Source organism: Mustela nivalis (assembly GCF_964662115.1).
Source record: "Mustela nivalis genome assembly, chromosome: 7".
Taxonomy (NCBI): Eukaryota; Metazoa; Chordata; class Mammalia; order Carnivora; family Mustelidae; genus Mustela; species Mustela nivalis.
This window is the reverse complement of record NC_139026.1, coordinates 72855211-72879404: the sequence shown is the minus strand read 5'-3', so window position 1 is coordinate 72879404 and position 24194 is coordinate 72855211. Positions and strand designations below refer to the sequence as shown.

General features: G+C 35.2%; 1 protein-coding gene across 1 annotated transcript in view; it reads right to left on the bottom strand.

The window, feature by feature from the left end:
* The window catches only part of SOX5 (SRY-box transcription factor 5), a 404989-nt gene that overhangs the window by 109486 nt on the left and 271309 nt on the right, over window positions 1-24194 (bottom strand). The window contains exon 7 of the mRNA XM_082742456.1: window positions 18814-18934. Within this exon, the coding sequence (XP_082598582.1) occupies window positions 18814-18934 (121 nt within the window). The remainder of the gene's footprint in view (window positions 1-18813; window positions 18935-24194) is intronic.

The window sequence follows — 24194 nt, the reverse complement described above, 5'->3', positions numbered from 1 at the left end:
TTATTTGAGAAGTGCTGGAACAGAAAATTCCACTGAGGTGTTTTGCAGTAGTTATTAAAGACCTTCAATATCAAGAAAACCTTCCTTAAAAGGTTTGTACTTGTAAAAATTATAGGATGCTTCTATGCCAGTGATAAAGATAGAGTAAATAGAGGGGAAAAAAACTTGATGATATAGGAAAGAGAGTAGACAACTGACTGATGTTACAATGAATAAGGTTTTATTCGTCATTTAGCATTTTTAATACTTAATTTAGAAAACACTATCTGAATTTATAAAGTTTGGATGTATAAAAGTTGAATTTGTATTGTATAAAGTAGCCAAAAATAACAAATAATGAATGGCTTTTAGAATAGGCAACTTAAATATGCTAAAACTATGTAATTTATTTATATTGCTCATTTAATCAATATAATCTTAAAATTAACTATAGCAATAGTATAGAGGCTATGCTGTTCTTCACAGAGAAAATTCATTTTATAAAATTTAGTTTCCCTGTTGTGAATTAATCAATTAACCAGCACTTAAAACATCTACCTTGTGACCAGAACTCTGCTAGGTTCTTTGGGAGACCAAATCAAACCAAACCAAACCAACCAACCAAACAAACAAACAAAAAACACCTTGGGCTGTAGCTACCATATGGCCATCTTTTCTAATTCGGTGCTGCTTATTTGAGTAGTAGTGACCATCCATGAGCTTTGTACCGGTGAAGAGAGAACTAATTCTAGGTTTCAGTCTTTAGAGAATAAAGGTGAAAATAAGAATGAACTTGGACTTGAAGATTTGCAGATGGAATGGGAACAGATGCTTTAGGTAGGATGAACAGCATCGAAACCTGTGTATGACATGCAGAGGGAATGGAGAGAAATCTGTTTACCTGATACGTAACAGAATGAATAAGGTGGAAGGAAAAGAGGCTGAAGTTAAGCAGCTGGGAAAATTTTCCTATCCCAGACTGGAGGATATTTGGATAGAACAAGGAAATTGATATGAAATGACGTTTTAGCAAGTGTCATTAAAGAAGTTAGGTAATAGGGGGGTTTTAAAAATGACCCTGAATCTCCAATCCAAGTTGAGATTTTTAAGTAATGAACTTTAAAATGTACATATATTCAATTTGTTGTTAACAACTAGATGCTAATAATCCAGAAATGCCCAAGATACCTATGCAGGTGTTTGCTATCAGTCTAAATGTGTAACGAAGTCTGTGTGTTCAAGGGTCAATTGTATACATACGAATGAATAACTATTACATTATACACATCCTATATGTGTGGGTATAAGTGCATGTATATATAGAGAACATTTATACATATGAATGAATAACTATTACGTTATATACATCCCATATTGTAAATGTATGTATGTATATAAAATATTTATACATATGAATGAATGACTATTCTGTTATACATATCCCATATTGCATATGTAGGCATAAATGATATATATACATAAAACATTTATACCAGCTAAATTTTTTTTTTAAGATTTTATTTATTTATTTGACAGAGATCACAAGTAGGCAGAGAGGCAGGCAGAGAGAGAGGAGAAAGCAGGCTCCCTGCTGAGCAGAGAGCCCGATGTGGGGCTCAATCCTAGGACCCTGAGATCATGACCTGAGCTGAAGGCAGAGGCTTAACCCACTGAGCCACCCAGGCGCCCCAGCTCGATAATTTTATATATGCACTAGCCATCAGGGAGATTCAAATTAAAACCACATTGAGATACCATCTTACACCAGTTAGAACGGCCAAAATTATCAAGACAGGAAACATGTGTTGGAGGGAATGCAAGTTGGTGCAGCCACTTTGGAAAACAGTGTGGAGATTCCTCAAGAAATTAAAAATAGAGCTTCCCTATGACCCTGCAATTGCATTACTGGGTATTTATCCCAAAGATACAGATGTAGTGAAAAGAAGAGCCATCTGTACCCCAATGTTTATAGTAGCAATGGCCACAGTCACCAAACTGTGGAAAGAACCAAGATGCCCTTCAACGGACGAATGGATAAGGAAGATGTAGTCCATATACACTATGGAGTATTATGCCTCCATCAGAAAGGATGAATACCCAACTTTTGTAGCAACATGGACCGGACTGGAAGAGATTATGCTGAGTGAAATAAGTCAAACAGAGAGAGTCAATTATCATATGATTTCACTTATTTGTGGAGCATAACAAATAGCATGGAGGACAAGGGAGATGGAGAGGAGAAGGGAGTTGAGGGAAATTGGAAGGGGAGGTGAACCATGAGAGACTATGGACTCTGAGAAACAATCTGAGGGTTTTGAAGGGGAGGGGGTGGGAGGTTGGGGGAACCAGGTGGTGGGTATTGGACAGAGCACGGATGGCATGGAGCACTGGGTGTGGCGCAAAAACAATGAATACTGTAATGCTGAAAAGAAATAAAAAAATTTTAAAAATAATTTTATATATGAGTTATAGGCTGAGTTGTGCTCCCTCCCCCCAAATTAACATGTTGCAGTGCTAACCCCCGTTATCTCAGAATGCTATTTTATCTGAAGATAAGCCTTTAAGAGGTAATTAAGGCAAATAAAGGTCATTTGGATGGGCCCTGATTCAATATGACTACTGTTCCTATAAGAAGAGATTAGGACACAGACAACACAGAGGACAACCATGTGAGGACAGAGAAGGAGAAGGTGGCCATCCGTAAAGGAAGGAAACCCCAGAATGAAATCCACCCCGTGGATACCTTGATCTTAAACTTCTAGCCACCAGAACTTGTAAAAAAAAATCTTTTTCTGTTTGTAGGTTACTCAGTTTGTGGTATACTGTTACAGAAGCCCAAGCAAACTAATATAATGTGTTTCCCCTACATGGGCACATATCAGTGTATTTGATCTTTAATTTTAAGTAAACTGGAGAAAACAAAAGACTGGCAGCAGGAATTAAAAAGACTGCAATAGCTATTATGTATCTTTAATCATACATACTTTCCAAGACATAATTATATAATCATAAACAGGATATCAACTAATTTTCAAAGGTCTGTGTCTAAGGAACTGTTCAACATACAAACATACATAATTTGAAGCATGTCTACCTTATTAACAATTTTTCAGGACCAGAACACCCAGAACTAGTTTATGGAAATTTGCTCCAAGTTACTAAGTAAATACAAATACAATAACTGTAAAAATGGCCAATACAGCAATTTAACTCCCAATTAAATTCAAAATATATTATATGCATGTGCTTGTGTCTGAAGTGAACACAGAATCTATAAGACTTTTTTTTATTATTTTTTAAGATTTTATTTATTTATTTATTTATTTGACAGACTGAGAGAGAGAGAGAGAGAGAGAGAGAAAATGTGAGAGAGAGCACAAGCAGGGGGAGCTGCAGAGGGAAAGAGAGACACAGGCTCCCCAGGAAGCAGGACCCTGAAATCACGACCTAAGCTTGACCAGCTGAGACACCCAGGTGCCCCGAGAATCTCTAAGACTTTAAAAAACAAGGTCGAGTGTAGTTCTTAATGGCAAAATAGAAATTCAGACTTGCTGAGCAAAAAAGAGGCCTTTTATTGAAGTAAATACAGTCATCTATTTGTGTCATCCCTTATTTAGCTGTACTAAAAAATTTTTACAACAGATTTATTTTGTAAATACCTCATCAAGTACTTAGTAAAAATTAGATAATGGAAAATTCTAACTTTTAAAGTTCAACCGTGTGTAAGTTATTCAAATTGACTTTCAACTAGTTAAAAGTAGTATCTTTTACTCTTTCCTAGGTTTTAACCATTTGAACAGTTTTTCCCTAAGCCTTTCCAAAATTAATTTGCTTCTTATTTCAAAGCCAAGTATGGAAAATTCTAGCTCAAAACAAATTTTTCAAAAAGGTGAGAAATACACTCAGACATATTAATCAATTGTTTTTAGAATGCCACCTATCTTATAGAGTCTACTGATATAAATGATAGAGCTAGTACTGAATAACCCAGTAACCCCTCAGAAAGCATGTTAATTGCATTAGTGTTAAAGTAATGAATATTTAGATAATAATTATCCCCACTGACACTAAGAAGGATTTATTTCTATGATATACGACAAAGTAAGAAAAACAGTATTTTCCAACAAGGTTGTTTAGGCTGAGAAAGATTGTCAAAGCAAAGTATATTCTTACCCTGGGTCAAGGACATACTCCCTTTCAACCACGGGATTAATATAAATGTTCTGGGAAGTTTTATGGCATTCTCTTCACTGAAATAAGGAGACTCATTCCTTTATTAGCCCTCCATGGTTTCTTGTTTCTTTGTTTTGGGTTTTGCTTCCTTGACCAATACCAGATTGCCTTCTCTAGGTGCTGGGAAATACAAAAATTAATATCCATACACACAGACACAGACAACCCCAGCCCTAGATGAGTTCCTGATCTAGTGAGGGGGATAAACATTTAAGCCAACCTAATGATACAATGAGCAAACTAGAAGGTAACGTAGAAGGTATTCTGGAAATCTCAGGAAAAGAACATCTTAACTTGGAAACAGTGTCAGGAAGTGTTATCTTTTGAAATGTTTCTTTAAAAATGACTACATTTACTACTGCATGACCTTTCAGGACTATCTTACCACCTACTTCCCATGTCTTCTATTTGCTAGAAAGTCCCACAGTAAGCATCCACCATTCAGTACTAATTTGCTCGAATTAATCATCTACTCAGATCATGACTTAAAACACCCCGCTCTTACCATTCTAACTTGCAGGTGGAGGGAGCTCTGTAGGAATCTAAGAAAAAAAATGAGGTCAAAAAGGACACTATGGATTGGACTCTGGAAGAAATGTGCTTTCTTTCAGCTCATGGGCCAAAAGATGAATCGGTAAGGTTCTTTCTTCTTGGAAGGAGCCCCCTGCCATTGATAGGACAGTGCTAACCATAACCACTATCCTTTACTGACCCCTACTTCTGGGGATATTTTAATATTCTCAATGTATCTGATGCAGTAAGAGAAGGGTAAGCTCTGTAGCTAAAGAAGTAGGTAGAACCCATCTTACAGGGTCTTGTGTTTCACTTTGAAGGCAATGTTAAGTCACTGAAAGATTTTAAGCAGGAAAGTGACATAGTCTGATTTGTGTTTTCTATAGATCAATTTTGAGGCAAGGGATAAGATCGATTGAAAAAGGGAGAGACTGGAGACAAACAGACTTGTTAAATACCAATGCAGTAAATCAAGTGGTAAATAATAGTGGCCTAAACGAATCATAAAGGAAGAAGAGGAGGGAATGGATCAGGAGACAGACTTGATGACCAATTTGATGGGAGAAAAGAGATACAAGAGAAAAGAAAGAAGAAAAAATTACAGTTTGGACTTTATTTTAACACATGGTTTAAAGAATGAATAATATTTTTAATAATTTTTTTTAGATTTTATTTATTTATTTGGCAGAGAGAGATCAAGAGAGGCAGGCAGAGAGAGAGAGAAGAGGAAGCAGCCTCCCTGCAGGACAGAGAGCCCAGGACCCTGGGATCATGACCTAAGCCGAAGGCAGAGGCTTTAGCCCACTGAGCCACCCAGCCGCCCCAAGAATGAACAGTTTTTTACTCAAATAGTTATTCAGATTTATTCAAATAGTTATTCATAGTTACTTAAATAGTTAAACATCATTTTTTGACTAATTCGTATTCTCCTACTGATTTGAAATGTGAGCAACTAGTATTTGTTGACTTTTAGTACTCTACGAAAACGTTTTACATGTATAAATATATATATAATTTCTGTATATACTAACATATTTATGTGTGTGTATAAAATCCCATTTACTCTCCACAACTCAGTACTGCAGATTGATTATTATTCTCATTACACACACACACACATACACACACACACACACACACACATACACAAATGCTCAGGATCTCACAGTTCATAAGTACCATAGACATTGGTACTTCAGTAAAAAAAAAAAAAATTGTTTTAGAAAACATCATAGATGATTTTTAGAACATTATGCAAATACAGACTTCAATTTTCAAATAGGTATATTCTTGTAGTGTTCGTTCAACTGATATGTATCTAATACTATGCGGAGGACACAAAGACATAAAAGGTGTATAGTCCTTGCCTTCATGACACTTTCAGTTACAAAAAGAAGACATACAGACACCAAACGTGAAATAAAACAAAGCCACATGATTAAAATCAAATGAGAATGAGAAAGACAGTAATTACCAAAGAAAGGAAGGATTTATTGGAACTCAAGTCACTGAAAAAAGAATCAGAGGAAGAAAGGGCTGGGCTTGGGTTTGGTCTTCAGTAAAACAGTAAGACTAGACTAGACAAGACAAGTCCAAGGGCCGCAGTGCCTGGAGGGCAACAGATGTCAACATCCGCAGAATGATTTATGGATGAGCTGAAAAATAGGATGAGAGGAACCTCTGGTGGTTTTTCAGTTCCCCTAGCATATACAGGGAATAAATAACACCCCTAAGTTGTCTCTTCTTACGTCCTCATCCTACTCAACTTGTCATGTCTTGCTTTATAATTTCCTCTTAATATACAACTATTTATAGCTTCATGTATACCCTATTCTGTCTCTTGCGTCCTGGACTTCATCCAGGCTACTTTCTTCTGTTTGGAATATTGTTTCTGAATTCCTCCACCCTGACAACTTACACAATTGTTTTGTGGTCCTTCATCCTCTGGAATTTGACTTAGGGGTCCCCACTCTAAGACCTTTCCTGACACCTTCCACCTCTCTTAAATTTGAATTCACTCCCTTGTCTACGGCCATACCACCCTGAACATTCCCGATCTCATCTGAATTCACTCCCTTTCCCCTGACTTCTATTAAAATTATAGGCATATGTCTGTCATATGACATCTCTCATTCTACCCAAATAAACTATGAGCATCCTAAAGGCAGAGATTATGTCTTACCCATCTTTAAATCCCCAGTTCTCTACACAGAAACTGTTAAAATGCACAGTTCTGTTAAAAACATACCACAGGCTGTTAAAATGTTTATTGACTGAATAAGCGAAGAAAAATTATTTAATTAAGAAATTAACAAATATCAAACACAGAGGACCACTCTTCCCATATCAAAAGCTTACAATTTAGTAGAAGAAACAGGTTGTGGGAAAATGATTATACAAATAAGGAACAAATTAGTTTCTGTATAGGGTTTAATTCAAACAATAATGATGTGTTAGATCATCTACCAATGATACAAAAGTGCAATAGGAAGTAGAGGGAAAGGGAAGCATCGAGTTTGGGGATATAAGGAAATAGGAATCTGGAAGAGGTAAAGAATCTTCTATTAAATATTTTCATTTATCAAATGATTCTTTTATAATATTCCATAATCTGTCTCTTTTGTAAATTTGGATTTTAAAGCAATTTATATCTTGAATATTTAAAAGTAAATAATATTAATTTCTTAAATCTTAAAATAATTTCTGTTCACTAACAAGAAACCATTATTATGATGTCATTAAAGCACCTGAGCATGGTCAAGATGTTTACTAGAAAAGACGTTATATGTAAACGAGTGACCAAAACCCAATCTTTCATCAACGTGATTGTTCAAATTACCTTAGACTTTCTGAAATCCAAGCGCGAGGTGAACGTTGCTCTTCATGGCCATAAGCTCAGCTATATCTCCTCCCTCCCCACCTTTTAGGTAAGTTAAATTTTATAACAATTCCACTAAATTATCTTGTGGAATACAAGTTAAGAAGTTCAAACAATTGATATGGCATACACAAGCTTAGGTAAAGGGGTTTCCAATTGCAGAAAATTGTAAAACTGTAAAGCTTTTATTGATTTGCTAGAATAGTATAAGACTTTAATACTTGAATGCTAATAATATTTAATAGTTTAGAATAAACTCTCATAAAATAAGTGATAAATATAAATATTTCATATGACTTTTATTTAAAAAAGTAAAATTAATAATTATCTCTTGTCTGACTAAATATCTATTTAGAGATTTATTTATTTATTTATTTATTTGACAGACAGAAATCACAAGTAGGCAGAGAGAGAGGGGGAGGCAGGCCTCCTGCTGGGCAGAGAGCCCGATGTGGGCCTTGATCCCAGGACCCTGAGATCATGACCTGAGCTCAAGACAGAGGCTTTAACCCACTGAGCCACCCAGGCGTCCCCCTAAATATCTATTTAAAAGAAGGTATTTTGAGGTCATTGTTCTTTGTTGCTTTGTCACAGGCTTTTTTAGGAAAGGATGTTTAAAAATAAGAAATATTTTTATGTATTTTAAATGGAGCATAGCAAATGAAAACTTTATTCGACTTAATTACTAGTTGCCCAGTTACCTAGAGATGATCAACTTTTTAAGAAGCACCTCCCCAAAATAGGAAGACACTTCTGACTTAAAAAGATAGAGTATTCTTTTTTTTACTTCTAGGCCCATAAATTAAATGAATTCTAGCTCTAATGAAAATTCCTGGGTTAATTATCTAAGAAATCTGAGTATCCCTGAAAAGGTGACAATCAATCAAAGAAATTTCCTTTTCCTCCTGTATTCCAGTATTTCTACTAAGGCATCACTTAAGCCATTGTACCATAATTCATTTTAAGTGGCTTGAAGAGAATCATTAATTAGGGAACAGCTTCTATATCTGAAGCTACATTAGACTACTGTGTCTACATTTTGCTGCTGTGTCTTATGAGGATATAAATGGCACAGAGAAAAGCACCCCAAATGATTCAGGCATGTGAAAGTGGTGATTTAGAAGGGATACATTGGTATAGGCCACGTAAGACCAAATCAAATGTTATTTCTCTTTTATTTTCCACTTTTAATAATAAGGTTTAGCAAGCACTTCATTTTTTGACACCTTTTATTCTTTCCACTTTTCTCTCTATCATTGATGTCCTTCCTCCTGGAATATATCCAGAGTCTGTGATCTGCAGGTTGAAAACAGGAAGTTTCCTAAACTCTGAAACAACAAGGCTATGAGCTATACATTTGGGATGACTTCTGGTTCACAGCTTTCTACTAGAATGATACATTTTAGACCTCTGAAAATTAAGAAATATTATGGAATATCCCTCCCCTAAAAAATGAAAACCAAATAATGCAAAGGTCTTGGTCAGACGTATAGTGGCCTAGAATCAACTCCTGAATTCTTTTCATTATGTCACATCCTAAATGTTCAAAACAGACTTATACATTTAATAAGTAGTAATTATATGTTATATTTTATATAATAATTTAAATTCCTGAGAAATGCATACACTCTCCCACCTAGTTTTACAATCTCCTTATGAAGTGGGTAGGGCAGACATTAGTGTAGTGATCTTAAAGATTAAAAAGCTAGGGCACAAAGAAGAAAATGACTAGCCTAAGGGCACAGAATGATATGAGATGGGATTGTGACTACCGAGGTCTTTTGATATCTTGTTTAAGTTTTTCCCCTAACAGAATTTATTAAATCCAGACAATTAATAGTTTTGGATTACAAGTCTCATGGATGCTTATTTATAGCTCGACTCATACCAGTCAATTTTTAAAGTTTTAGACTTTCCATTAACTAACTAGGAGGGCATCAGCATTTGGAGGCAACGTCTCATGGAAAATGTTCAAAAAGGAACAAGTAACTAAAAGTAAAATGCCATATACTGGGAATAGAACTGGCTACATGAAATATTCATTTGGGGCAAATATGTGCACACAAAATGTTTACCTTAGAATTATTTAACTGTAAATATTGTAGACAAAATTAAATATTCATTAGTGGCGAATACAAATAAAATATGGTAATCTAGCTTACTGAGATATGATGCAAGATAAGTGAGACCTAAAAGCAGGAGAAAGAAAAGATTGACATGATTTTTTTTGTATTTATAACATTTACCCTCACATACATTATATATTATGTATTATATATCAAATACATCATATATATGTGTCACAGCATACATGTTACAACCTATAAATATGTTCACATCATACATATTACATATCGGTATCTACATATAAATAGATGTACATATGTATGTCTGTTTATATCTATATCTAGATATATCTTTATTTCTGGGAAAATAAGTACCAAATTTTCAACAGTGATAATCTCGGGGAGTGTGATTACAGGAGTATATGAGTGTAGATAGATAACTTTTAGTTTCTGTTTTCTATACTTCTACATTGTTTGAGGTTTGTGTAGTCAGCAAGTGCTATCTTTAATACATTAGGAAAAAATGTGAAGGGTTGTTATGAGCTGACTATATAAATAGGTTTAAGAAAATACTCTTTGAACATAGAGCCAAAATAAATTATTAGGGAAATAGTACTATTTTTAAAATAGCTGTAGTTCTCTCTGCTTCTACCCTTTCTGCTGCCTGGAATGGAGATACGGTAGCTGGGGAAGATATCCAAGACCATGAGACAGGAGACACAGTTTGTGGAAGGTAATGTAATAAATAAATAAGAGAACACCCTGGGATCTACTATCACGGAGTTATCATGGGAGCAGTGTTTGGACTACTAGGTGAGTATCATTTTGGTCTTTTACAGTAGGTGAGCCTAATACAGTGTCTAATTCCACGTGGTATTCCAAGAGCATGACTTCTTCAGTCCTCGTGGAAAATAGGCATCTACTGTAGAGTTAGAATTAAATGCTCTCTTCCCCTGTTTTGTTAACAACTTCCCTGCTTCCATATTTTCCTATCAACCTCATGACTAAAGTTTGCCTTCTAATGGAGTTTTTTTTTTTTTTAAAGATTTTATTTATTTATCAGAGAGAGAGGGAGAGCAAGCACAGGCAGACAGAATGGCAGGCAGAGGCAAAGGGAGAAGCAGGCTCCCCGCTGAGCAAGGAGCCCGATGTGGGACTCGATCCCAGGACGCAGGGATCATGACCTGAGCCGAAGGCAGCTGCTTAACCAACTGAGCCACCCAGGCGTCCCTCTAATGGAGTTTTTTACAGTGAATGAGCATGTATCCTGGAGAAGAGAAACATCGGTATCACCAACAGTTACATTTATTCAAGTAAAATAATGCATTGCTCTCTTGGGCTCATACTTCAGTATGATGACCTTAGTTTCAGCCTGCTACAGAGATGAGATTCCATGTTGGCCATGGCCAGAAAAATATGAATTTAGAATTCTAAGGGATAGGTTGGACAATGGCAAATTCATATATGGTCAACACCACCTTTTGAGGCCCCTTGGCTTAAAGCACAGTGTGTCATTTGCCAAACACTCATTCCCTTTGACCAATCTATATGATCAAGAATCCGGTCAAAAAGAAAATACTGACCCAAATGGATTTATATTTCAATTGAATGGCATGCTCATGTTCTTAAGTGTTAAAAAAGTAAACAAGATGGATTAAAAGATTAAATATATATTTATAGGCTAGTAAAATCTGAGGAATTTATTGAAAAAAGGGCTTTTGCTTTTTTTGTTGGCTTGTATATGTATTTTGTTGGTAGAGTGTGGTGGGGGGAAGGACTGGATCAAACACTATTTACTAACATAGCTCAGTTATCATCTCACAGAGTTATGATGCTTAAAAATTAATTATATGTGTATGTTTTATAAACAATAAGGTACAATATAAGCTATTATTTTTATACCAAGTTATGCACTTTGTCACAATGAAGACATGTACAACTTCCCTTTCTCAGTGACGAATTTTGTAAAAACATTATAAACTACCTTTTAGAAAAAAAAAACACATTTTATTGACCTGGAATATCTTTCCCACGAGAATTGGGGGGTGGCTGGCACCATAAAATTGTGGAATGTTATATACATTTCTGCACTCAGTTCTCTTTACTTTTTAATCATCTCATTTTTAAAGCCACCAATCTTACTTCTTACAGGTAGGAATTTAAAATGGGTGTTCAGGTACAACAACAATTCTTTAAAAATATAGGCGAATATATATACGTATATATTTACATATATATTTTTACTGATAGTACTAATTATATATATTTATATAATAAATGTATAACAAATCATATCATATCATATCATATTATATCATATCATATTATATTTATATTTACTAAGCTCTACAACAAAGCCAGGTTCACTCAAAGTCATTGGTTCATAAGACGTTTCAGGGGAAGAGGGTAAAAAAGAAGAGCTGATCACAATAATTTTAAAACACACAAACACAGGAGCCCGAATATATGATTATAACCTCTTCTCTCTGCTTACGTACAAAGAACCTACAGTATGTGATCCTGACAACACATGTTTCCTATTTTGTCAGTTTGATAAAAGCGTACCATGTCAATGGTTTTTAGCTTGTGATTTGGTGATTGTTTCAGCACTGATTGTCAATGACCTGTATGTCAGCTGACACAGCTGACACAGTTAAATCAGAAATTAGCATGCAGTCTCCTAAAATGCCAGACACATGGACCCTTTACACAAGAGAGATATAATGGAACCCACATGATATCCCCATTAAACAATGAAACATGTGACATTAACCAAAAACAGGAACACATCAGCAAATATGCCTGAGGAAGTTTATGGTATTTAACTCCTAAACATTAATTTTATTGTGGGTATGAGGAACTAATTAACTGAGAGTTTCCTTTTTTATTGGAAGCGGAAATACTGTTCAGAACACTGATGAAGAATAAATACAGCATATTTTAAGTTTATTAAGCTTGGCTCATCGACTTCTATTTATTTAAGCTAATCTCATAAGGCAATTAAATATTTCAATCAGTAACTTTATATGGCTATTTTCTTTAGCACATTTCTGAAAAATTAATCAACGTGTTAAAACGCGGAGAGAGTATGTGAATATATTTCCAGTTTCATACAGCCAAAACAATGACTAAATACATTTTCAGTCACATGATCTTTTCCAACATGAGCTTTGATAAATACACAAAGGGAAAATGCCAACAGAATAGTTAAAGCTTGGTGATTGTGATGTAAATAGTTAAGGTTAAGTTTGTATCTACATGACACAAATGGTTTCCTTCAGCACTGTAATACTTTTCTCTAAATAATTCTATTTTCCCAGTCAGAGGAAGCCTCGTTCAGGTGTGGCAGAATGAATGTGATCCTAGATAGGATATGCAATGAAATTAATTGTCAAGTGTGGTTTCAGAATCCTTTTTTTTTTTTTCCTTTTGAAATAGGATCTATGTTTTGCTGGCACAATGCTAGGCACTACTTCATATATAATCCTGCTTAAGCTCTGTAACAATTCAGTAAAATGGGTGTTATTAATCCATATTTTAGATAAGGAAATTGAAGCTCAGTAAGCTGCCCAAGGACAATCAAAGGAGCAGAACAAGGCAAAACTTGATTCCAAGTTCACGCTCTCTCATTCCAAGTGCTTTCAACTAGTAATTGCCTCCTTGACACTGGGTTAATTATATCAAAACAGACAAAACAATTAAATGTTTGAGATCATATAGACACAGGAATCAACTGGCATAGACAAATTAATCAATTAATCAAATTAATCAATTGCTTATCTATATAATTAATCAAGTAATAAAATTAATTGCTTATCTATATAATATTGTCCATAACCCGTAAGCACAAGTGGTTATAATATGATAGGTCAACACCAATAACTTTCTAGTAAAAAAGGTCATAATGGGTTTTTAAATGAGTATAGACTAGACTAGGCCAAAAGTTCCTAAAATTTCTTGGATTCAGGCACCCACAGTGGCTCAATAATATTTTCAGGGCACCTGAGAGCAAAAGAAATACCTAAATGCCCCATCATTTTGTTAAGTAGTAAGGTCCAAAACCTAAGGTAGTTTATGTAGTGTCTAACAGATGTCTCTGTATTTTCCCTGAAATTTTAAAACATGCTGTATGCCCCTGGGGATTAGCAAAAGCACCCAGAACCTTAGCACACAGTTTGGGAACCTTAGCATGAGGCACATGCCCATTTATGGGGAAAGATTCTATCTGTAGCTATGTGACACATTCAATTTGACACTTTGGACTAACTCTTGAGCCAACTCTTTTACAACTGTTTGTTTTATACCGTATATAGAAAATTGGTTATTTTATTGGATTGCCTTCCTGTAGATTTTTTTTATTTCCACATAAAATGTGTTCCTGTCAAAAATTTCTAAGGCAGCTATTAGAATTATATGACTAGAAATTTTACACGCAAACAGTAAGGAGAGGGGCAGAGGACTGTAGTTATTAGTACAAAGAGAAACACCTATTCCTCTCATTTCTGTCTATAAACTACGTGTTCTGAAGGAACAGCATTTAACCTTGAGGGTGGGGTGCAAGGAGGCCATGTGTTATAGAAAGAGAACTGGAAATTGGAGTCAGTTGAAAGTGGTATTAACCAAACTTACGACTTTCAACCACCTTATCTCAAAAGTTTCTCTCAAGTTTAATATGCTAAAACCAACATACACATTGAAAATTATTTTGAATTTTGTTAGATTTTTTTTTCCATGATGAGCAAACACAAAAGTGGGTGCCTTCTTCCCAACATGAAACTATTGTGTAGGTGTCAAAAGCATGTACATTTTATTTCAAAACTATCTACCTGAAACAAGTTTTGTGGTCCACTAGTTGGAGCCCTTTGTTAAGAGGTTATGATTTCAGTCAGATTTTCTATCAGAGGCAAAGGGACCATGTCCTAAGACTCTTCAACCACCCAAAGTGCATTTGAACCAATTCATTTGTACACCACTTATTTTATTATTCAGCATTTGAAGCTTATTTAGTTTTAAAATTTATTTCAAGAAATTTAATGACCGCTTTCTGATTAAAATGAGCAGGTACCTAGAAATATAATTTAAAATTAGAATTTTGGGGGCACCTGGGTGGCTCAGTTAGTTGAATGTCAGACTTTCAATTTCAGCTCAGGTTATGATCTCAGGGTCCTGAAATAGAGTCCTGAGTCCAGCTCAGCATGGAGTCTGCTTAAGGTTCCTTCTTTCCCTCTTCCTCTGCCCTTTACCCCCATCTCGACTTGGGTGCACACATGCACATGTGCCCTTTCTCTCTCTCAAAAAAAAAAAAAATTGGGATTTGTAATTATGCAATATGAAAACTGTGGTGTGTTTACACATAGCAACTTAATTGAAAGTTTTTATAGAACTGTCAAGTTAAATATACAGATTATTTCATTAATTTCCCTCCTTGAATGGTCTGTGAATTGAGTTGATTGATCAAATCAGTGTTTTTACATAATTATTTTCAAGTTATTACATATATTGAAAATACTCAATTTAATAATGCACCATTATTTTTACCTCCTTAGAAATTTGGAGGTATTTTCAAATATTAAGAAATAAGTAGGTAAAGGAATAACTAGATCTGGATCCACGAATAAGTGTGGTTTCATGTTTGATTTCATTAATAGCAAATGCCATTTGAGAATCTGAGATTCTGATAATACTACATTAATAATTGTGAATTTATTTACATATTCATGGATTAAGAGTGGACTACAACATTCTTTAAAGATCCTTTCCTATCTGGATTGTTTGTTCTGAATTCTTAGCTGTACTGCTATTAATTTACTCTTCTATTGTTGACTGACATTCATTCTAGCAGTTAAAAGAGAATCCAGCAACTCCATCCTGTGGTCGCCATTCCATGCTATATTTCTACCATCACATTTCTCAAAGAGAAAATATTTTTATGTCCAACTGAAAGCTTCCTCCCTCTTTGGAAAACAGAAGATATGAACTCAATCGATGACGGTCGGATTCCCCCCATTTTTTTAAAGATTTATTATTTATTTTAGAGAGGGAGAATGAGAAAGCAGGGGGAGGGGCAGAGAGAGGAGGAGAGAGAATCCTGAAGCAGACTTCCCGCTGAATAAGGTGCCTGCCACCTGCAGCAGGGCTGGATCCCGGGACCCTGAGATCACGATCTGAGCCAAAATCAAGAGTTGGCCACTTCACTGAATGAGCCACCCAGCAGCCCCCAACTTATGTTTTTATTTTTTTTTCCTGTTGAGAACATTTTAACTTTATGTTGTTCCAGAGATTTTTATTTTATTTATTTTATCAAGTCACATAGTCTAAACAGAAAAATTTATCATTGATACCTTCTTTGAGTGGATGGATGGAAAGCATTTGAGTTTTTGATACCAACAAATACAGGTTTCATATTTACTTGAAACTCATATCAAAATGAGGTAGTCAGCCTCTTTCATGGAGAACTACCTAATACTCTAAAATAACTGACAAGCAGAGAGGTCACACATGGTGGACAGTAATAAGAAAGCCCATTAAAGAGAGATGGCAAGATTTCTGTCCTTCCCTGTCTCTGTTCTTTCCTGAAATGTGCTTAGGGAGGAATAGTCTGGACTCTTTACTGATTCCACCCAAACTGACTCCAAGTGCTGGAGTACCAACAAGAGTGGTACTTTCTTTGGCTACTGGCTTCTTAGTTTTAGAGTTTGGCAGGATGCTAGTTTCAAGCTTGCCAGCAGCTGTAAAGGCTTTATTCTATTTTATTTCCAAGGTTACCAAAAAAATGGTATTATTTATAATTTGAAACACCAAAGATATAAATATCAAATGGTTAATATGTGAACAATTTTAGAAAGGGAAAAATTTCTCCCTGCCACATCACATTAACACTGAACAAATCTAGTATGCCAACTCTGTCAAATGGGAGTGAGGAAGAGGTGTTCTTGACCTTTTCCAGGCCTCGAGTTACACTATTGTTCATATTCAATATGGTTTTCTCTTCAGCACAATATTTGCTAATGGGACTTATTTCTACAGTTGCTTAAAAAAAATTTCTTTCTGGAAAACAGAACTAGTCTATATGTATATATTGCAGGTGCAGTCTGAGACAACTGATGATTTTTTAAAAGTGTCTTTTTTTTTTTTCTCTTTAGTAACCAAGGTTACCAAAAAACACATTGGCAACATGTGTTTAATGTGAATAGTAATTCCTTAGGAAAATGGAAACAAAACAAAACAAAAAATATTTTATGATAAAAATCCAGAAGTTAATGTAACAACAGAGTTTAAAATTCTGTATTTAGAATTTAAATTATTCTTATAATTATATATTTAGCATATAAACATAGCCCTTAATTGTAAAAACATGTTGGTGTATCTGGATGAATCAATCTACAAAGTTAGAATGATGTGGAAATAATACAAAATGAATAAATTCAGGATCCAGAGTGAGAACACTGTCTCAAAATATATGAAACTGAAGTCAAGAGAAAGATGTGCATAAAGAGTGTAAAAACTGCAAATACCATACAAGTGTGAATTTTTATAGTGCTGAGTTCAGTTCACTTTTGTCTAGACTCTGTAGCTGCAATCTACTCCTCTCAAATGGCTTTGTGTTTTTAAAAAACTATATCCCATTTCTTCAATATTATACAAGGAAAGGTTCAAAGACTGGGAATAAATGTTAAAATGTGAAAATTCAAAACATCATTTAGCAGGAAGCTTAGATCTGATTTCTAGAATGCTGGACAGAGTTTCTCAGACGCAGAAAGTACTGAAGCATAGCGAGATGTTAATGGGGCAATTTATTAACATATAAATGAGCCAAATATACTGGATTTTACAAAATAATATTCTATATGAATAGCTAAAAGATGATATTTCATTAATTGTTTTCAATTATGTTCTACTTTTATTAATGAAAATATTTCAATAAACTTGCCTTCTCCATATTTTTTATGGCCATGGTAATAAGGTTCTATAAGATATGTTGCTTATCAGTCTAGACTCTCTTTGGAATTTGCTATGATTTTTTTTTTAAAGACGTTATTTATTTATTTGACAGAGATCACAAGTAGGCAGAGAGGCAGGCAGAGAGAAGGAGGGGTAAGCAGGCTCCTGCTGAGCAGAGAACCCAATGCGGGGCTCAATCCCAGGACCCTGAGATCATGACCTGAGTTAAAGCAGAGGCTTTAACCCACTGAGCCACCCAGGGGCCCCTGCTATGATTTTTATTTAACAGATTATGGTGGGCATTTGGCTATTTAAATTTTAGAAAGTGAAGTATTAGACTGTTTACCAAACTAACAGTATACATTTTCAATTCTGATAAAAAAGAAGTCATAAAATCACAGACATCTAGATGTAATAAGTTATATAAACAGTTATCTTAGCCTAATATCCCACATAGTGTAAAAATGTCCTTGTAGTGTTTGTAATGCGGTGGTCATTCCTTCATTCATTCAATCAACAGGTAATGGAATGTTGTACTAAAAGTTTAGGTATAATAATGAATAAGACAGAATCAGCACCTGTCCTCATATAACTTACAATTAAAATAAAAGAGAAAAAACATAGGATCCAAAGGAACTAAGGGAAAGGGATCTAACTAGGTTAGGCAAGTTTTCTCTGATCTGAGTTGGAAGGTATTTAGATTATTGAGTAGAATAAACATTGTCAATATAAGTCCAGAGTCAAGAAAGAGTATGGTTTGGTCTAAGAACTGAAGGAACACTACTGAGAAATTAGGCTATAAATATAGGGAGGATATAGATAATAAAAGGCCAACTAATTCATATTAAGAAACTTGAGTTTATCTTAAAAAGCAAAGGAAAGCAATTGAAAAGCATATTCATATCTTATCTTTGCAAAAACCAACTGAACCTGAAAATTATATTCATATTATAAAAATACACTGGAAATGGAAGTTACAAAACTGAAATATAAAGAGCAACTATTGGCTTCAGAAGCACAGAAATAACCTAAGTTCTTTTAAATACCAACATAAATCCTTTTCTATACTTTCTGTGTGTTTCTTCTTTAAAATAAAAACGCAATATGGGTGATCTCATTTCTTGGTGTGGCAGGAATATTAAATTGGCTAATTTAAAGCCATGCCCTCCACCCACTCCCAAATGGAAAATCAATGGTACTTACTGCATCCAGCCTTATAGCTGAAGCCTGGAGGAAGGAGGAATCCTTGCTGGGCAGCTGCAGCCAGAGTCCGTTGATCAGGAGGGAACACGGGAATCATTAATGGCGGCAGTTGACCTTGAACCTGCTGAACGTTATAGAGAGAATCAAAGAGACGAAGTTTTGGTGCTCCATGCCTCCCACCCTCCTTATGTTATGGTAAAGAAAACCATTTATTCAATTCAAATATACTGGCATACAAGCCCATACACTGGGCCTGAGGTCATGCCTTAGACAGGAAAATTAGAGTACACCTTAGTTGGAAAGTGTTACCAAATTTACTTTCTAACCTAAGGAATAATTTCCCTAGATATCCTACACAAAATACCACTACTTCATACAAGAAAGCCTTTTCTTATTGCCCTAATGTAATAATGGTTAAAAAATCACCCTGAGGTTGAACTAAAGTCTCCTTCTGTAAATCCTGTTAGGGAGGATGCTACTTTCTAAAACAAACTTAACCAAACTGGTATCATCTTACATATAACGAGCTTTTCATTATTTGAAGATAATTGTCATGTTCACATAATATTGCAATTTTTTTGAACAAAAGAGCTGGCAAAGAAACTTAGAGAGTCACTAAGACTTTCCCCTTGGTTTATAAAAAGGTAACCAGGGCCAAAAGAGAAGAGACTCATCCGCGGCCAAGGAATGGGACAGTTAGATTAGGTCTAAAACCCCGTCACCAGAATCTCGTTCTGTGTTATACTTTTGTCTTCATCTATCTTTTTACAATCCGTTGAACCACTCCTCAAACCACAAGGTCTCTGTTTTGGTTGCCATCTTTGGAATACACACTAATTTGCTTACGTCACTCTCAGAATATGGGGTTCACATCAGTAAATAAATAACTGAGCACAACAGAATCACTATCTTCTTTCAACCGAGCAGAGATTTCTAGAAATATAACCTAATATAGTCATTTCTGCAGCAATATGACATTAGTGATTAATGGAAAGGTTGTCATCACTAAAATAAGTTGGCTTTCCCCCCCAAATATTTAATTAAGCAAGATCACCCCAGTGAACAGGATTATTGGTTAGTGTTTGTCACTAAATATATGACCAAGAATTTAGGATCATACTAAAAATCACACATCTGACACTTCATTCTCCCTTACTCTTCCCTTTCCATGCATTAATTAAGTCATTTGGAAAATATTTAATTAACACCTACTATGCACAAGAAAATGAGCTTGTCAGTAGGGAAAGAAGAGTGAACAAGAAAAGCAAGATTCAATGTAACGTCTGCCCATCACATTAGAGTGGGAACAATAATTAAAAAACAAAACAAAACAAAACGAAGACAAAACCCAGGAAAGATTGCAAATTCACTCAGTTCTGAATCCTTTTTTTTTTTTTAAAGATTTTATTTATTTATTTGACAGAGAGAAATTACAAGTACACTGAGAGGCAGGCAGAGAGAGAGAGAGAGAGAGAGAAGGAAGCAGGCTCCCTGCTGAGCAGAGAGCCCGATGCGGGACTCGATCCCAGGACCCTGAGATCATGACCTGAGCCGAAGGCAGCGGCTTAACCCACTGAGCCACCCAGGCGCCCCTCAGTTCTGAATCCTAAGAGCAACACTGAGCCATCTCTCAGACTTGTTTTCCGTTTCTCTCATTGGCACTGAACATTCTTGGGGCACGGGTGATTCTCATAGAGCTCATGGTTTCTCACTTTAAAAGTCTACCTTCAGTTTGCCCATTATTTCATCTTTCACAGTAAAGCTCTGAGCTTTTTCTGAGATTTTGGTTGTTGAGTGTGCACTGTGGTTTGAGCATGGAAATATCTGAGAAAAAAATGGGAGGGAAAGAGACAAAGAAACAGAGAGAGACAGAGACAGAAACATAAGCACCCCAAGAATGAGAGATCTGCTTTCAGCAATGGCTCCAAATTGGAAAGTATTTCTTTTAGCCAAAAGGATTTTAAACCTATCACTGCCCCCAGAGTGAAACTAAAAAGGAATGATAACAAAACAGGAATACAGAGAGACAGTGTCTTAAGGTTAGCTATTAAGATTGAGATCACTACAGCCAACAATTTTTGAGCATATTGGAGGAAAGATATACCTTACGCAGAAACCAATGGAAAGCAATTGATTAAAGACTCAAAATTAGAGAGTGCATATTGAACACGTTTGTAGGAATAAGTGGTCTAAAACAAGAGATAGGCATCCGAAGGCAAAAAAGCATGGGTGCACGTTTAGTTGCAAGAGGACAGGGCAGAATGGACAAGAAAGAAACAAACAGCGATATCAGCTCCCGTATGTATTTTCTACTTCGTTGTTTGTAAGTTATCATATTGTATACAGCACATCTCCTCCCTTTGAAAATACCATCGGTTCTACGATGTCCAAATACATTTAACAGCAGCATTTTAGAGGGACAAAGAAAGGGACTTCAAATGAAAGGTAGGTAAGGGTTATAAGAAGTACCCAAATTTCAGATACCTTAAAATTTGGGGAAAAAATAACTTCCAGAATTATAGAAACAATAGGTTCTTGTTGGACTGCAGGAGTTCTCAAACTTGAATGCATATTAGAATCACCTGGCAAGCGCTGAAAAATTCTCAATGCCCAGACTGCTTCCCACGCCAGCTGAGTCTGAATCAATAGGGGTGAGACCCAGCCATGAACATTTTTTAAAGTTCCCCCGATGATTCCAGTGCGCATCCAGATTTAAGAAGTACTGTCTTAAAGAATGCTTTCAGTCACTGTCGACAAATCTTTTTGTCTCCTTCCTGTTTTGCATTGAGTTATAGAGCACCTTCAGTTATCTCAGCTGGTGAAGGGGAGACAGCCTGACTCTTAGAGGTTCTGGGGCCCGGCAGGTAGAATCAGATATTAAGCTAGATGGCTCATAGAATTCCTTCTAATTGAGTCTTTTATCTGTTTTTATATGTCTCTTTTGTGAGAATCTTGTGATGGTTTGCTTTTACCTAAAGAAGAACAACCAAATCCCTCAGTACGGTATTCAAGATTCTTCACAATTTGTCCTCAGCCTGTCTTTCCAGATATGTTGCTCTTCAGATGCTCTACTCTTGCCTCAAAGGACCACAAGAGTTCCTTGCATACTCAGTGTTTTTCCATGCCTGAGTGTGTTGAAAAGTATTTTTCTCCTCTGTTTTGAGTGTTTTCTCTTTTCCTTTTCTTCTTGGCAAAATTCTACTTATTTTTCAAAGGCTTTTGAGACCCACATAATGTGTTTGCCTGTGAAGCTCTTCTTTCTTGTGGTGCCAATTTTCAGGCAGAAAGAACTGTTACTTCTTTTAACCTCATAAAGCTAATACAATGCTTACTGTATTGAATAATAGTTACTTGTATAACTCGAGTCTCCCTGATGACCTACGAGCTTATTTAGCAAAGAGGTTATAACTTATTACTGGACCTCTAGAGCTTAGCACAGCAGCCAAAACTATTATGTATACATATATATATATATAGATATAAAGAGATAGATATAGATATAGATATAGATATAGATGATATAGATATAGATAGATAGATAATTCATGAATAAAGAAGAAGAATGAGTTACATAGTCCCATCTTCTAAAATACATCTTTGTGCATCAACTCCTAATGTCCACAAAAGGCCTCTGGGTAATAGTTGCTTACTGACCAAAAAAGAATCCAATTTCACCAAAGAAGAATGACAGCATAAAGTACAGCTTCATGTTCTTATTTTTAAGGCTCAGCTAAAGTCACATTACGATATGTCCGTAAGTCTTAGAATTATGTATGCATGAAGAAATAGAAGAGTAATCCAGATATATTAGAAACTTATTACATATTTCTGTAATGGACAGATATGTCTGCCTATCATATTCTAATATCATGTTGTTTAATTATACCTTTCCAGTATGTTTTAATAATAGGTAAAGTTACTACTCTATCATTACTATTTTCTTTTTCAAATATTTCCTGGATTTTTTTTAATATTTGTTTTTCCACATTAATTTTAGGATATGGAATTTCTATTTGAATTCATTAACCTGATGGCTTGATAGCCAATAGCAGGCCTTATCTTTTAATTTATTCAAATCTTGTTTTGCTTCATATAATTCTTGTAAATTTTTGGTAATTTTATTTTTAAGTTTGTTTAAAAATACTTCTATTTCTGGGGTGTCTAGGTGGCTCAGTCAGTTAAGTGTCCGACTCCTGGTTTCAGTTCAGTTCATGATCTATGGTGGGACTGAGTGCCACATCTGGCTCTGAGCTTAGTGCAGAGTCTGCTTGGGATTCTCTCTCTCTCCCTCTCCTTGTGTCCCTTCCCAGCTCCTATACTCTCCCTCTCTCTCTCAATAAAAACTTGGTTGAAATATATTTATAAAGGGGAGGTTTTCTTATTTCCTTGTTATATTGTTTAGCTAGTTTTTGTGTGCACATAGACTCTTTGTGTGTGACAGTTTTTAATCCAGGTAAATCACTTAAACCCTAATAATTTAACTGATTTTTCAAGTAAAAATTTGAAAATTCTAAGTGATATATGGTAATGAATTCCAGTGCTTTTAAAAATCTGTGTATTCTGAACCTTTTGTCTTATTACAATTACGGAAATGCATTTTGCTTTAGTTTTATAATTTCTTTCAGTGTCTAAATTTTCCAAGATCCACATATATCGAATAATAGAGTTTTGAGGCTGAGAAACAGTAAAATAAATATAATCCAAAATGTATGGCTAATCCACATATGCAACTAAAATGCATCTCAAAATACAGTTGCTTATTATTTATAAAATCTATATGTGCAAATTTGTCTACTCACTAAAACTCATCATCTCTCCATACCAAATTTACTTGGAGCAGTGCTCCTGCAGGCACTCACAGACATGTGCAAAGGAGTAAGACATTTTGTTGGTGATTTCACCATTTCAAATGCATATAAAATCAATAAAAATATTAATAAGATGTCTTTAAAAAGAAACACACATAAAACAAGGTTATGTGTTGATCACATAATGGTGAAACCAAAGGCTCAGAGGAACCTAACTGTACTTTCCCCAGGAACGACTGTTTGATATTTGCTAACTGAGCATTGGCCAACTTTACAGAACATAACTAGTGCCAATAATGAGTGCCAACTGTATAACTGCTATATCTTAACTAATTTTCAGTTTATTGTTACTGAAATTTGGTCACCTTTTGGGAGAAAAGGACACATCACATTAAAACTGTGTAATATTTTCTGAATAATTCTAAAACTAGTTTCTTAGAGGGTTAGTAATTCACACATATTTACAGTTTTGAATATTTCCAAACCCTATTCACTATTAACTTCATTTATTTTCTTTGACTTAATGCATGGAATTCCTTTTAAGCTTCTAATTAAGGTTTAAAATGTGTGACA